We start from the raw sequence: 16,901 nt of genomic DNA, 5'->3' as shown, positions 1-16,901 counted from the left end.
CCACCGTCTGGCACGACTGTGATGGTACGAAAAAATCTATAGTCTAAATACTTTAACATCCCGACCTACAGTTCTCACATGCCCGCTCCAGGAGATAGGCCAGTGAGTGATAACAGCTGCTTCCAGAGGTGTTGCATTCTGTTCCGAGATAAGTACAAACCCAGCATTTCCGGTTTAATTGAGAACGTTAATTAAATGTCTCGATATGCCACGCCATGCCCCTGTACCGACCTAAAAGACACAAAACCATTGCTACTTACAAAAAGGGCATAGATTTGGGCTAAGAGTACGTTTTGCTGTAAAAAAAATTTAGCATTGCCAGGGGCTCGAACCTGAGCTGTTTGCTCAAAAACCCCCAATTCTGCCCTAGGCTACCGAGGTAGAACTGTAGAATTCCTTTAGCAGTTGCTCAGAAGAACAGAATCTTAGTGAATCAGTTGATGGCACTGGGTGTGCGCAGGAACGGCCAGGCTTGCATCGGAAGCTCAGTTCCAATTTACAATTTCCTATTTGGCTGCCACATTAACGTTTGTGTTTGATGGACCCGGTAGCGTATACGCCAGAAACACCTGGGAAACAAACGTCCATGGAAGTATGCATGGGAAGAAGTGAGGCAGCACGAGAAAATCGCATGATGAGCAGAAACAGGCAAGCGTTAGATCTAAGCTCGGCAGCACCACCCCCTGTGTGACACCAAAAGAGTGCTGTGCATTTTTACAGCGTGCACAACAGCCGGGCGAAGAGTTGAGACGCAAGGCTAGGAATTACACCACGAGTTGCACATTGGTGTGGGCATAGCTGTCTTAGTTGGTCGTAGTCAGCTGATACTGTTGAGGGAGTGATTTGGTGGGGTGAACTGTGGGTAGGGACAATCATGCCCAAACACTAAGTTGGCATATGATGTTTCGGCAAACATTCGTGCTTTTAAAAAAGGGCAGGGCCTTTTAGGGGTTCGCCTTGTCGTCATAGCTCGCTCGCTCGTCACAATGAAGGGCCTTCAAGTGAAATTCAAGTGCAGTGAAATTCAATGCAGTCTGCAGTGGACTGCAGAGCCTTGCTTACCGTCATTCCTCCTAGTTTACCACACTGCTCCGCACCGCTTTCCGCCCGCATCGCTTTCGGCCACGGTAGGTAGTAATCGTTTTGTAAAACATAGGGTATGCTTGACAAACAGGGTCACATAAGACAATGTCGCTTACACCAACTGACCAGTGTCATGTGAGAAAACCCCAAAGCGCCACACTGCTGTGCGGCTATCACAGGCATAGTGCGCGCAGTACCAACAGTGGTACGCACCGGTACTTCTATGTTTACATGTGCCTTCACAGCTTCCATTGCTTACCCCACCCTTCTTACTGCTGTAAAATAAACTGGCATTCCACTTAACCGAAAATAGCTTGTTCTTCAAGATTATAAGCCAGGCCTGCCTAACTTGCGTTTGCTGGCCTTAGCCAATCGTACGTATATACTTTCTGCAACGTGGAAGAACGCTTGTGTCGGCTTCTACAAACTAGCACCCTTCCATGTCGCAAATACCTTCATCGCATATATCCTTATCTATGCCCATCACCCCTGTTCCTCCTCTGCGGAGATGACATCATTTGTGGGTGTGCCCACAAACCCCTCACCCCTAAGCCCCTCTGTTGACCAATGGGAGGCGGCGTTGGGTGGCTCTCACCCTAGCTGGTAGAACAAGCTGCCAAGTTGACTGGGCTGCACCCAGTGGTCACCACCCACCCTAAATTGCATACTGCAAATGAGGTTTATGAAGTCAAGAGCACACTTGGCCGACACTTGAAGGCCAATGGCACTCAAATACCACCTCGATCAAACTTACAAGGAACACACGGGACAAGCACTGAACATCAGCTGTTGTTTATTGACAGAAGGCACCACCTCAGTGGGAAAATAAATGAGAAACGTACACACGGCCTGAGCATTTGCAGGCGCATCAATGACGACACATCGTGATTGTCCCTTTCCAAGAAGGGTTGGCTTGCTCAGGTTGGCCTGCAAAGCGGCAGTGTGTGCTCAAACGGGCGCTCTACGGTGGCCGCTTAATACCAACACAAGATGCACCATCTGCAACAGCCCCTTCCCCCCATAATCACACTTTTCGCAGTGCTGCGGTGAAATTGTCACCCAGCAGGCGAGGCTGCGATTCGATGACGAAGAAAGAAATTTTTGCTTAGGGCCAGGTGTCGTCGTAGGACAAAATGGGCTCTCCCTCTACGAGTCTCGCACCTCTTGGTGTGCTGCAAAACCCTTCCCTGTAAAGTTCCGCAACAAAGAGCCTCCTCCGATATTATTCAGGCGAGCGTTTGGGCACGCACATGCAGCTGGGCCCTCCTCCTCTCCTCCTGCTAGCAGCGGCTGTGCTCCTTCTGCTCGTGTTCCTTCTGGTAGAGGCGGCATGAGAAGGTCTGGGGGCAGAAGAGGCAGCGGAAGGGCCTCTCCCCCGTTGGCTGCGCACGTGGCTGGCCAATGTGGCCTTGTGGGCAAAGGCCATGGGGCACAGGTGGCACTCGTGGGGGAGCTCGCCCGTGTGGATGCGCAGGTGGACGACCAGTTGGTCCTTCCGCGCAAAAACCTTGCCGCAATGGCTGCACTGGTAGGGGCGCTCGCCCGTGTGCGTGCGCAGGTGGTTGACCAGGTGGCTCTTCCGCACAAAGGCTTCGCCGCAGTGGCTTCGCCGTGGCTTCCGCACAAAGGCTTCGCCGTGTGCGTGCGTGCGTGCATCTTCAATCTGCTTGGGTAAGGCGCACGGTAGCTGCACTGGTGGCACTGCAGCAGACGACGACTGAGCAAGGGGCCCTGCTGCCCCCTGTGGCCATTTGGGGAAGGACCTGAAACAGGAGGAAGGGAAAAAAAAAGTGAGAGCCCTTCCACTGACAAAGACAGTGACGGCGAGGCAAAGAACTAGCATGAAAGATGCGGGAGCGTCTCCAATTGTTCCAGGCAAACCTCTCTGCCCAGGCATGATGCACCTGCCTACCAATGCAGACCAGTCCTCCTCTTTCTTGCTAGCTAGGCAGCTGGTCCCTCGGAAGGCTTCAGAAAACTTGTAACCACAGCTTGTTCAGGAATGAACTAAGAAGTGCTCTCGCACTAGCGATATCCCCTATCGCAGCACATGCTTTGTGTTGAATACTTCAACATTTATGCCCACCCAAAATTTTCAAAATTGCGGATTGTTTCTGACTACGTTGCTGGTGTCCCAAAAACAACCACCCACCGAGTGGGGAATAGGTTCAACCAGACATTTCTGAGGGAGTTGACATCAACTCATCGTGGTTGTTAATGCCTCAGCCTTTCTCCCTGACTTCCACGCATACATGCCCCGCCAAACAACAACAAAAACAGTCAAATGATTTAAAAAAATGGTGTGCAATGTACTGAGCACAGCATGGCTGCTCTAATGGTTACTGTAGACCAAGCACCTCGCCAGTGTTCGCTTAGTTCGACATACACGAAATGCCCAGCTATCCGATTATCCGACAGCCCGAGATGACGGCAATTAGCACGAAACAAAATACCTGTCACCTTCCCGTGTATTGCTTCACAACTGTAAAAGCATGCGGCTGGGTCAAGTTATAACACTCAAGGTTTTCCACCCATTTTCCACTCAAAGCTTCCTCCCACTACATGCAACAAATGCTGCAACAGCATAACCAGAAAAATAAAGGCAAAGACAAGCAAAAAATATTTATGCACTGTGAACACCGCTGCTGTTCGACTGATGACCCAAAAGTTTAGAATCAGAAAGAGAATACTGTATTCATTTGGTTACAGGTTGCATGCCTTTTCAAAGATACCACAAGCGCTAAAAAACGTCAGCCTGCAATCATGACCAACTAAAGCGCATCCACGTGAATTGGTCACCACACCCAACCTGGCACATTCAGTTGGAATTTCTTACCCTCGTGTGGCTTTGAAGAATGAGGAGGAACATATTTGGGACAAAGTATGTTCACATGAACACAGGAACACAATTTTCAGGTGGCACACAGTCAAATAGGGCAAGTACGTTCTTTCCCACGTGGCCATGCAGTGGCACGCAGGCGTGATGTCCTCGCAAAGAGAGAACTTTTAACAGTGCATGATGTTCTTAACAAAGTAAGTGTACACAGTTCATGCAGGAACAACACACCATAAGCCTTGTGGGAAAACAACCAACAGAATGCAGGTGTTAATTTAAAACAGCCCATTCCACAGCAAACTTTAATGCGCCCCTTTCCCAGCGTTGTGTGCACACCCATGCATGTCGGACATGGAGGCTTCGCAGGATCAAAACATAACGGCTCGCACTTCCATAAACCAGGACAGCGTGTGAGCCCATGTCTAATAAAAAAACGCAATAAACAGTTTAACACTAGAAGGAGCTGTATTTGGCCACGTATTTATTTTAGAGCACTCCCTTCGGGATCAACGTAGCAGCTCAGATGTCCTTTGGGGAAGAAAGCCATCTGAAGTTGAATGCATTCAAGTTGATGCAGAGGCCGCATAACATGAGAAGCAGAAACGGAAGACTTGAGGGGTCCCTTAAATGGGGGTGGGAAAGAGCATCTGCTTACAGCAACAATGTCACTCTGTCAGGGGACAGCCATTATGAGACACTATGTCCCCTTCCCTCTTTTCCGGCATGAAAACCCAGTTGGCTGCTCCCGAAACACAGACATTGCTGCTGTAAGCGGATGCTCACTCCCATCCCAATTTAAGGGATCTCTCCGGTCTTTCATCATTGGAAGAGTAAAAATGGGTGGGCACTAAGGCTGTTGGCCAATGCACTGCGCAAAGAATTCTAAAGTTCAAATAGAAACATTGAGGAGTGAAGGAACACACAGACATACACTGATACCAACTGCCCACAGGCCCCCCGAGGTTTATTTTAGCAGATGCATCAAGGAAATCAACCCCATCATAATAATAAATAAGAGGGAAACACGACTACCCCTATACATAATACCAGTTTTAGGTATCAGCTGTTACAAAAAAAAACTCTGACCTCTCATTTTTTTCATTACGGCTTGTGCTTGCCGCTTCAATACGTTTGCCAAATGGTGGAAACGAAATTGAATGAGCTGGCATAAGTTTATGACTCATGTTTCCTCACTCTCCGAGTGTTCATGCACGCACCCAAACAATGTTATTACTACTTGTACAATTAACACGTGGGACAAGCCCTGAACATCAGCTGTTGTTTACCAACAGAAGGCACCATCTCAGTGGGAAATGAAATGAGAAACGTACACACAGCCTGCGCATTTGCATGCGTATTGATCCCGACACATAGCGATTGTCCCTTTCCAAGAGGGGTGCATTCTCTTGGTTGGTCTGTTAAGTGGCGGTGTGTGCTCAAGCAGGCACTCTACGGTGGCCACTTGATACCAACACAAGATGCACTCCAACAAGATGACTCCACAATCACACTTTCCACAGTGGCGCGGTGAAACTGTCACCCAGCTGGCGAGGTCGCAATTTTATGACGGTGGAGGAGGAAATTTTTGTTGGAAGCCAGGTGTTGTACACAACAAAATGGGCTCTCCCTCTACAAGTCCCGCACCTCTTGGCGTGCTGCAAAACCCTTCCCTGTAAAGTTCTGCAACAAAGAGCCTCCTCCTCTCCGATATTATTCAGGTGAGCGTTTGTGCACACACACGCAGCTGGGCCCTCCTCCTCTCCTCCTGCTGCTCTACTAGCAGCGGCTGTGCTCCTTCTGCTCGTGTTCCTTCTGGTAGAGGCGGCATGAGAAGGTCTGGGGGCAGAAGAGGCAGCGGAAGGGCCTCTCCCCCGTGTGGCTGCGCACGTGGCTGGCCAATGTGGCCTTGTGGGCAAAGGCCATGGGGCACAGGTGGCACTCGTGGGGGCGCTCGCCCGTGTGAATGCGCAGGTGGACGACCAGTTGGTCCTTCCGCGCAAAAACCTTGCCGCAGTGGCTGCACTGGTGGGGGCGCTCGCCCGTGTGCGTGCGCAGGTGGTTGACCAGGTGGCTCTTCCGCACAAAGGCCTCGCCGCAGTGGCTGCACTGGTGGGGGCGCTCGCCCGTGTGTGTGCGTACGTGCATCTTCAATCTGCTTGGGTAAGGCGCACGGTAGCTGCACTGGTGGCACTGCAGCAGACGACGACTCAGCAAGGGGCCCTGCTGCCCCCTGTGGCCATTTGGGGAAGGACCTGAAACAGGAGGAAGGGAAAAAAAAAGTGAGAGCCCTTCCACTGACAAACACAGTGACGGCGAGGCAAAGAACTAGCATGAAAGATGCGGGAGCGTCTCCAATTGTTCCAGGCAAACCTCTCTGCCCAGGCATGATGCACCTGCCTACCAATGCAGACCAGTCCTCCTCTTTCTTGCTAGCTAGGCAGCTGGTCCCTCGGAAGGCTTCAGAAAACTTGTAACCACAGCTTGTTCAGGAATGAACTAAGAAGTGCTCTCGCACTAGCGATATCCCCTATCGCAGCACATGCTTTGTGTTGAATACTTCAACATTTATGCCCACCCAAAATTTTCAAAATTGCGGATTGTTTCTGACTACGTTGCTGGTGTCCCAAAAACAACCACCCACCGAGTGGGGAATAGGTTCAACCAGACATATCTGAGGGAGTTGACGTCAACTCATCGTGGTTGTTCCTGCCTCAGCCTTTACCCCTGACTTCCACGCATACATGCCCCGCCAAACAACAACAAAAACAGTCAAATGATTTAAAAAAATAGTGTGCAATGTACTGAGCACAGCATGGCTGCTCTAATGGTTACTGTAGACCAAGCACCTCGCCAGTGTTCGCTTAGTTCGACATACACGAAATGCCCAGCAATCCGATTATCTGACAGCCCGAGATGACGGCAATTAGCACGAAACAAAATACCTGTCACCTTCCCGTGTATTGCTTCACAACTGCAAATGCATGCGGCTGGGTCAAGGTATAACACTCAAGGTTTTCCACCTATTTTCCACTAAAAGCTGCCTCCCACTACATGCAACAAATGCTGCAACAGCATAACCAGAAAAATAAAGGCAAAGACAAGCAAAAAATATTTATGCACTGTGAACACCGCTGCTGTTCGACTGATGACCCAAAAGTTTAGAATCAGAAAGAGAATACTGTATTCATTTGGTTACACGTTGCATGCCTTTTCAAAGGTACCACAAGCGCTAAAAAATGTCAGCCTGCAATCATGACCAACTAAAGCGCATCCACGTGAATTGGTCACCACACCCAACCTGGCATATTCAGTTGGAATTGCTTGCCCTCGTGTGGCTTCGAAGAATGAGGAGGAACCTATTTGGGGCAAAGTATGTTCACATGAACACAGGAACACAATTTTCAGGTGGCACACAGTCAAATAGGGCAAGTACGTTCTTTCCCACGTGGCCATGCAGTGGCACGCAGGCGTGATGTCCTCGCAAAGAGAGAACTTTCAACAGTGCATGATGTTCTTAACAAAGTAAGTGTATACAGTTCATGCAGGAACAACACACCATAAGCCTTGTGGGAAAACGGCCAAGAGAATGCAGGTGTTAATTTTAAACAGCCCATTTCACAGCAAACTTTAATGCGCCCCTTTCCCAGTGTTGTGTGCACATCCATGCATGTCGGACATGGAGGCTTCACAGGATCAAAACATAACGGCTCGCACTTCCATAAGCCCGGACAGCATGCGAGCCCATGTCTAGTGAAAAAACGCAATAAACAGTTTAACACTAGAAGGAGCTGTATTTGGCCACGTATATCAGTCCGATGCAACGTACCAGCTCAGATGTCCTTTGGGGAAGAAAGCAGCCTGAATTTGAATGCATTCAAGTTGATGCAGAGGCCGCATAACATGAGAAGCAGAAATGGAAGACTTGAGGGGTCCCTTAAATGGATGTGTGAAGGAGCATCTACTTACAGCAACGATGTCACTGTGTCAGGGGACAGCCATTATGAGACACTATGTCCCCTTCACTCTTTTCCGGCATGAAAATCCCGTTGGCTGCTTCCGAAACACAGACATTGCTGCTGTAAACGGATGCTCATTCCCACCCCAATTTAAGGGATCTCTCTGGTGTTTCATCATTTGAAGAGTAAAAATGGGTGGGCACTAAGGCTGTTGGCCAATTCACTGCGCAAAGAATTCTAAAGTTCAACTAGGAACATTGAGGGAGTGAAGAAACACACAGACATACACTGATGCCAACTGCCCACATGCCCCCGAGGTTTATTTTTGCCGTTTAGCAGATGCATCAAAGAAATCAACCTCATCATACCAATAAATAAGAGGGAAACACGACTACCCCTATCCATAATACCAGTTTTAGGTATTACCTGTTACAAAAAAAAACTGACCTCCTCTCACTTTTTCATTACGGCTTGTGCTTGCCGCTGCATACGTTTGCCAAATGTTGGAAACAAAATTGAATGAGCTGGCATAAGTTCATGACTCTCATGTTTCCTCACTCTCCGAGTGTTCATGCACGCACCCAAACAATGTTATTACTACTTGTACAATTAACACGTGGGACAAGTACTGAACATCAGCTGTTGTTTACCGACAGAAGGCACCATCTCAGTGGGAAATGAAATGAGAAACGTACACACAGGCTGCGCATTTGCATGCGTATTGATCCCGAAACATCACGATTGTCCCTTTCCAAGAGGGGTGCATTCTCTTGGTTGGTCTGTTAAGTGGCGGTGTGTGCTCAAGCAGGCACTCTACGGTGGCCACTTGATACCAACACAAGATGCACTCCAACAAGACGACTCCACAACCACACTTTCCACAGTGGCGCGGTGAAACTGTCACCCAGCTGGCGAGGTCGCCATTCTATGACGAAGGAGGAGGAAATTTTCGTTGGAAGCCTTGGCGTGCTGCAAAACCCTTCCCTGTAAAGTTCTGCAACAAAGAGCCTCCTCCTCTCCGATATTATTCAGGCGAGCGTTGGGCACGTACACGCAGCTGGGCCCTCCTCTTCTCCTCCTGCTGCTCTACTGCCGGCGGCTGTGCTCCTTCTGCTCGTGTTCCTTCTGGGAGAGGCGGCGTGTGAAGGTCTTGGGGCAGAAGCGGCAGCGGAAGGGCCGCTCGCCCGTGTGGCTGCGCAAATGGTTGGCCAGTGTGGTCTTCTGGGCAAAAGCCATGGGGCACAGGTGGCACTCGTGGGGGCGCTCGCCCGTGTGGATGCGCAGGTGGACGACCAGTTGGTTCTTCCGCGCAAAAACCTTGCTGCAGTGGCTGCACTGGTGGGGGCGCTCGCCCGTGTGCGTGCGCAGGTGGTTGACCAGGTGGCTCTTCCGCACAAAGGCCTCGCCGCAGTGGCTGCAGTGGTGGGGGCGCTCGCCCGTGTGCGTGCGTACGTGCATCTTCAATCTGCTTGGGTAAGGCGCACGGTAGCTGCACTGGTGGCACTGCAGCAGACGACCACTCAGCAAGGGGCCCTGCTGCCCCCTGTGGCCATTTGGGGAAGGGCCTGAAACAGGGGGAAGGGGAAAAAAAGTGAGAGCCCTTCCACTGACAAACACAGTGACGGCGAGGCAAAGAACTAGCATGAAAGATGCGGGAGCGTCTCCAATCGTTCCAGGCAAACCTCTCTGCCCAGGCATGATGCACCTGCCTACCAACGCAGACCAGTCCTCCTCTTTCTTGCTAGCTAGGCAGCTTGTCCCTCGGAAGGCTTCAGAAAACTTGTAACCACAGCTTGTTCAGGAATGAACTAAGAAGTGCTCTCGCACTAGCGATATCCCCTGTCGCAGCACATGCTTTGTGTTGAATACTTCAACATTTATGCCCACCCAAAATTTTCAAAATTGCAGATTGTTTCTGACTACGTTGCTGGTGTCCCAAGAACAACCACCCACCGAGTGGGGAATAGGTTCAACCAGACATTTCTGAGGGAGTTGACGTCAACTCATCGTGGTTGTTAATTCCTCAGCCTTTATCCCTGACTTCCACGCATACATGCCCCGCCAAACAACAACAAAAACAGTCAAATGATTTAAAAAAATAGTGTGCAATGTACTGAGCACAGCATGGCTGCTCTAATGGTTACTGTAGACCAAGCACCTCGCCAGTGTTCGCTTAGTTCGACATACACGAAATGCCCAGCTATCCGATTATCCGACAGCCCGAGATGACGGCAATTAGCACGAAACAAAATACCTGTCACCTTCCCGTGTATTGCTTCACAACTGTAAAAGCATGCGGCTGGGTCAAGTTATAACACTCAAGGTTTTCCACCCATTTTCCACTCAAAGCTTCCTCCCACTACATGCAACAAATGCTGCAACAGCATAACCAGAAAAATAAAGGCAAAGACAAGCAAAAAATATTTATGCACTGTGAACACCGCTGCTGTTCGACTGATGACCCAAAAGTTTAGAATCAGAAAGAGAATACTGTATTCATTTGGTTACAGGTTGCATGCCTTTTCAAAGGTACCACAAGCGCTAAAAAACGTCAGCCTGCAATCATGATCAACTAAAGCGCATCCACGTGAATTGGTCACCACACCCAACCTGGCATATTCAGTTGGAATTGCTTGCCCTCGTGTGGCTTCGAAGAATGAGGAGGAACCTATTTGGGGCAAAGTATGTTCACATGAACACGGGAACACAATTTTCAGGTGGCACACAGTCAAATAGGGCAAGTACGTTCTTTCCCACGTGGCCATTCAGTGGCACGCAGGCGTGATGTCCTCGCAAAGAGAGAACTTTCAACAGTGCATGACGTTCTTGACAAAGTAAGTGTACACAGTTCCTGCAGGAACAACACACCATAAGCCTTGTGGGAAAACAGCGAACAGAATGCAGGTGTTAATTTAAAACAGCCCATTTCACAGCAAACTTTAATGCGCCCCTTTCCCAGTGTTGTGTGCACATCCATGCATGTCGGACATGGAGGCTTCACAGGATCAAAACATAACGGCTCGCACTTCCATAAGCCAGGACAGCGTGCGAGCTCATGTCTAGTGAAAAAACGCAATAAACAGTTCAACACTAGAAGGAGCTGTGTTTGGCCACGTATATCAGTCCGATGCAACGTACCAGCTCAGATGTCCTTTGGGAAAGAAAGCAACCTGAATTTGAATGCATTCAAGTTGATGCAGAGGCCGCATAACATGAGAAGCAGAAATGGAAGACTTGAGGGGTCCCTTAAATGGGGGTGGGAAGGAGCATCTGCTTACAGCAACGATGTCACTGTGTCAGGGGACAGCCATTATGACACACTATGTCCCCTTCACTATTTTCCGGCATGAAAACCCCGTTGGCTGCTCCCGAAACACAGACATCGCTGCTGTAAACGGATGCTCACTCCCATCCCAATTTAAGGGATCTCTCCGGTCTTTCATCATTGGAAGAGTAAAAATGGGTGGACACTAGGGCTGTTGGCCAATTCACTGCGCAAAGAATTCTAAAGTTCAACTAGGAACATTGAGGGAGTGAAGAAACACACAGACATACACTGATGCCAACTGCCCACATGCCCCCGAGGTTTATTTTTGCCGTTTAGCAGATGCATCAAAGAAATCAACCTCATCATACCAATAAATAAGAGGGAAACACGACTACCCCTATCCATAATACCAGTTTTAGGTATTACCTGTTACAAAAAAAAACTGACCTCCTCTCATTTTATCTTTACGGCTTGTGCTTGCCGCTGCATACGTTTGCCAAATGGTGGAAACAAAATTGAATGAGCTGGCATAAGTTCATGACTCTCATGTTTCCTCACTCTCCGAGTGTTCATGCACGCACCCAAACAATGTTATTACTACTTGTACAAGCAACACACGAAGCACTGAACATCAGCTGTTGTTTACCGACAGAAGGCACCATCTCAGTGGGAAATTAAATGAGAAACGTACACACAGCCTGCGCATTTGCATGCGTATTGATCCCGACACATCGCGATTGTCCCTTTCCAAGAGGGGTGCATTCTCTTGGTTGGTCTGCTAAGTGGCGGTGTGTGCTCAAGCAGGCACTGTACGGTGGCCACTTGATACCAACACAAGATGCACTCCAACAAGACGACTCCACAACCACACTTTCCATAGTGGCGCGGTGAAACTGTCACCCAGCTGGCGAGGTCGCCATTCTATGACGAAGGAGGAGGAAATTTTTGTTGGAAGCCATGTGTTGTACACAACAAAATGGGCTCTCCCTCTACAAGTCCCACACCTCTTGGCGTGCTGCAAAACCCTTCCCTGTAAAGTTCTGCAACAAAGAGCCTCCTCCTCTCCGATATTATTCAGGTGAGCTTTTGTGCACGCACACGCAGCTGGGCCCTCCTCCTCTCCTCCTGCTGCTCTAGTGGCGGCGGCTGTGCTCCTTCCGCTCATGTTCCATCTGGTTGAAGCGGCGTGTGAAGGTCTGGGGGCAGAAGCGGCAGCGGAAGGGCCTCTCCCTCGTGTGGCTGCGCACGTGGCGCGCCAGTGTGGTCTTGTGGGAAAAGGCCATGGGGCACAGGTGGCACTGGTGGGGGCGCTCGCCCGTGTGGGTGCGCAGGTGGTTGACCAGGTGGCTCTTCCGCACAAAGGCCTTGCCGCAGTGGCTGCACTGGTGGGGGCGCTCGCCCGTGTGCGTGCGTACGTGCATCTTCAGGCAGCCCAGGCGCGGTGTCACGTAGCTGCACTGGTGGCACCACAGCAGACGACGACTCAGCAAGGGGCCCTGCGGCCCCCGGGGGCCATTTGGGGAAGGGCCTGAAACAGGAGGAAGGGGAAAAAAAAGTGAGAGCCCTTCCACTGACAAGCACAGTGGCAGTATGCCAGCAGAGAGGTCGGAAAGGGGCCGTGAAGACAAAATACGAGTGTTTCAATCGAAAGATGTGCTGTTTTACAGTGTCCCCAGCAGCTAGCAGCTTATAAATTAAGCGTTTGAATCAAAGATTTCAATTCTCCTGCTAAATGGTGGGTTTTGTGATGTTAGCAATGACGTACTAACGGAAGGTGTCTGAAAAGAAGGTTAGTATATTGACTAACACTGCTGAAAATGTTGAAACACCGCATGTTTCCTTCTTTACCCTCTGCCTTCATAGATGGTGCGACAGTACTGCCCAAGGACCACTCTCCGCACTTGCTTTGTTAGTCACCGGATCTGTACATGGATTACTTTTGTTACAGTTTGTAGTAATCAATCGTGAAAAATTGGGTATGCTCGACAAACAGGGTCACGTAAGTGATGATGTCACTTATGCCAGTGGGACAGTGTCGCGTCACACAAGCCCAACGTGCCCGATGGCTGTGAAGTGGCAGCAGGAGTACTGCGTGCCATGCCACTGGTGCTTTGATGTTGACGTTCGTTTGTAACTTTTATTGTTTACCCTACTGTTTTCACTGCTATACAATAATATGCACTAAATTCAGGCGTAAAAAGCTAATTCTTAGATTCCCAGCTCAATTCGTGTTGTATTTTGTGTTAGCTAGGGTGCCCCATGCCTAATTTCTCTTTTCCTCGTTTTATAGCTCATTTTAGTGAAGCTTGCATTAAAAATACTGTCAGTGTTACTTCAAAAAGGCGACCCTGCCAATAAACCAAAAAACTTAAAATTTTGTCTAAATGAACTTTTTAAAGTTAAAAGTCTTTCCTGGGACACTTAAACACAAACATTGGTCTGCCTGTCTATCCCTCAACTCAGTGTGCCAGCCACTATTTGCAAAACAGAAGTATATGCTGGCAGAACTGATGCAAACAACTAAATCTGCTCGCCCAATTCATACATGTCCCCATTATTTATAGAAAAAGAAACCTGAGATTGATTGATTGAAGGGTTTAACGCTCCGACGCAACGAATATGAGGCATGCTGTAGTGGAGAGCTCCGGATTAATCTTGACCACCTCTGGGGATCTTTAACGTGCACCGAAATCTCAGACACACGGGCGATTTTGCTAAGAAACCCGAGGCAGATTTGAAGCAAAATGTATGCACTCAACCATCACCACGTTTCTTTAGTTGGGAATACACCTTAGGTTGGTTTTTGTAACCACAAGTGAAAAAAATACCACATTAAAAATGGCACAGAAAGACTCCAGCAGAAGTGAGGTAAAAAAAAGCAAGCACAAAAAAAAAAAGTTGCCGCAGCTTGCCCTAATGGTGCAAGGCTGGAAAAACAGCACAGCCCCTCTCGCTCTGTTGGAGCCAGACCCTGCTGTTCAAAGCCAACACTACGAAAATCCCAAAGGAAACAATGCTGTGCGCCCGGAGTGCAATGACACCACGGGAAGTGTTTTTTCTTTCCAATTGGAGGTATTCTATTAGCATTGGACAACTTACGGCCTGGTTAATGCTGTCCTAGATAGAGCAAGAAACAGAGGGTAAGGAAAAGGATGCGCGCTGTCCCCGCAGATGGGCGCGGGCAGTGCAAAGGTGGAAAAATCGAGTAGCATTGAACAAACCGTCCTTCAACTGATCGCAAAAAGAGTGAGAGGGGAGTAATAGCATTGGGTGTGAGAGCGGACAGTGCGGGAGTTACATGGCAAGGGAGGCGATGACATTTGCAGTGAGCCGAGGAGATACGTGAACAGCTTTTTGGAGACTGTTAAGGAGTCCACCAGCGAAAATCGTCTCCTCACTTCACCTTTAACAAATGAAACAGACAAGATTTTATCCACGGAAGTCATGACAGGAATGAGCAAACACAAAGCTATAGGGGCAGCGAAGCAAATTATTTCAGGCACTCTTTGTGGCTGCATTATGAAGTGTCCTCCATATGAGTAATCGATAGTTTAGCAAACTCTAGTCCCAATTTTATTTGTAGCAAGTGGCAGATCATAAAACCACATAGACTGACTATAGCACAACTATAAACTACCCCAATGATGCCACACTAGTTTGCAGTCTGATTTCGCGCTACATCGGCCTTCAAAACTTTAACTTTTTCTTCGTTTCTTAGTATAGACTGTTTAATACAAAAGCATTAGTCAAATTGGTAGCTCAGAAAACTGGTCTTGTCGCCATGAAAATGATAGCGCACAACATGGCTGATTCACACACCCACGTACACACACAAAAAAGGGCTGAGGTCTTAAATACACAAAAAAGGTGAAATTGACGGCATATTTCTCAGAAAATCTACTGTAAACCACGCAATGCAAGTGAGTTGAAAAGAAAATTGAGGGAATATGGATCTGGGTGGGAGTCAGACCCTCTGAAATACGAGGGCAGGCATCTCCAACAACACAGTGAATCAATGGCTCTGGCTCACTACAGCTGCACCCAGTGGATGCGTTGCGGTCTTTGACTTGGAAACACATGCTAGAGACATGTGCCGGGGCCTGCATTTGTGGTTCAGGAATGTAAATGAGAAAACCAACAACCGTGCATGTTTCTGTAAAATGCCCCCTTTGCCCGCTGTTTGACAGCCGTGCCACCATGCAGCATCAACCGAAACCTGCAATCGTACGGTACTGTCCTAAGTAAAGGTGGCCAGCGGTGAGAACATGAGAAAAGAGAAATGACGATGAGGGGGCATGTTCGGCAACGACACATTAATTCACTTGCACCATAACGCATCCTTCTAATTTTGGATTTGTTCACTGCATGTTGAACACGTTAGCAATCTATCAAATTTAGTGCTGCAGGCTTGCCAGAGTGTCTTCATAGCCTTTACCAAAACTTGCTGCTGAGCTAGTCAGTACATACTTAAAGAGAGAAGAAAATGTGGCGCAAACTAGACGTGCACGAAGGAGAGAAGAAACGACGCTGTATGGCGCCTGTATCTGTCGTTTCTTCCCTCCTTCGTTCACGTCTAGTTTGCGCCACATTTTCTTCTTTCTAAATAGTCGGTGTCAGTGATTGAGCGGGCAGGGTGGTATGAGGAGAACAGCACTTTCAACTGCGCTTTGCCCGTTATGAAAGACATGTAAATGACCCATAAAACATCAAAAACTAGCTTATAAATTTAAAAAGAGAATGTTCACAACTGACTTAAGTGGCCCTTTAGGCTAAAAGAAATTAGAGACCAACAGAGACCAATATGGGTGAAACTGCTGCCACACTTGAGGACAAATTACCACGTCTTGTAAGAATATTTTGTTGACACACGGCATTCTTCATGCACCACAATTTAAATGTCCACCTATTAACAGCTCAGCACATCAGACACCCACAAGGCAACAACCACCGCAACATCACGTCAACCAGAGGGCAATGAACAAGGACAACCAACAACGGGAAACAACAGAGCAGTTTGTAACGACTGAGCGACCATCTCAAGTAGAGATGAATATAGCACCAATGACACGCACAGCACTACAGGATTTCCAGCTCAATTTAATCCAATTTTCATACAGTTTAATCCAGACGCCAGCAAATTTATTCCAAGCGCCACGTAATTTAATCCAAGTGCCAACCAATATAATCTGGTCACCAACCAAATTAATCCAGCTGTCAGAAGGTTGTTCAGAAGTGTTTTTTGTGCAAAATTAGGCGCAGCTTTGCGGACTTTGTTGAGCATGGTGTGGTGGAAACGCAGTGTTTCTTGATCCATGATGTGCGAAAGGGCATATGCACACAGCTCAATGGGCATTCATTAACGCGCGCAGGAGAGCGGTCTTGTTGGATCCGTTGGTGCCACGTGCTGTGAGCTGATCGTCTGCAAAAGCCCCGTCGATAACTCGCGTCAGAAATATCATCTGCTCGTCGCATAACAATGCCTTCAGAAGTTCTTTTTATAAAAACACATTACTTAATTGCCCTTAGCATTCTGATTTTCAATCAATCAATGCTTTTGTGTAGTCTGAAGTACTATTTCCAAATTATAACATTGCCTACTCGAGTCAGAAATATCGCCTGCTCGCGTAAGAAGTATTGTCTGGTCATGTATCAATACGCTGGCGATTCTTCTGGTATAACAATACGCGAGCAAACGATACTTTTGGTGATCTTGCAGACGATCAGCGCATGGCAACAACGGATCAAACAAGACCGCACT

General features: G+C 48.4%; 1 protein-coding gene across 1 annotated transcript; it reads right to left on the bottom strand.

Moving 5' to 3' along the window:
- Positions 1–1,859: 1,859 nt before the first annotated feature.
- On the bottom strand, positions 1,860–16,315 carry LOC144160149 (uncharacterized). Its single transcript, XM_077691746.1, has 6 exons — positions 12,285–16,315; positions 10,513–10,543; positions 8,966–9,667; positions 6,862–6,890; positions 5,701–6,171; positions 1,860–3,078 (listed from the first exon to the last, which is right to left on the bottom strand). Exons 1-6 carry the CDS (start codon positions 12,562–12,564, stop codon positions 2,306–2,308), a joined length of 2,286 nt encoding a protein of 761 aa, XP_077547872.1. The 5' UTR covers positions 12,565–16,315; the 3' UTR covers positions 1,860–2,305.
- Between the last annotated feature and the right edge of the window lie 586 nt (positions 16,316–16,901).

Source organism: Haemaphysalis longicornis, unplaced genomic scaffold, assembly GCF_048455015.1.
Source record: "Haemaphysalis longicornis isolate Haplotype H1 unplaced genomic scaffold, Haemaphysalis longicornis Haplotype H1 scaffold_10, whole genome shotgun sequence".
NCBI classification, from domain to species: Eukaryota; Metazoa; Arthropoda; class Arachnida; order Ixodida; family Ixodidae; genus Haemaphysalis; species Haemaphysalis longicornis.
Note: the sequence above shows the minus strand (reverse complement) of the source record. Positions and strands in the feature narration are given on the sequence as shown.

Coding starts and splice junctions, on each gene's coding strand:
- LOC144160149 (XM_077691746.1), bottom strand. CDS start 12,564: ATGCACGTACGCACGCACACGGGCGAGCGCCCCCACCAGTGCAGCCAC. Junction 10,544..12,284: donor GCGGAAGGAGCACAGCCGCC/GCCACTAGAGCA, acceptor TGCCCCAAATAG/GTTCCTCCTCATTCTTCGAA. Junction 9,668..10,512: donor TTCTTCGAAGCCACACGAGG/GCAAGCAATTCC, acceptor TTCCTGAACAAG/CTGTGGTTACAAGTTTTCTG.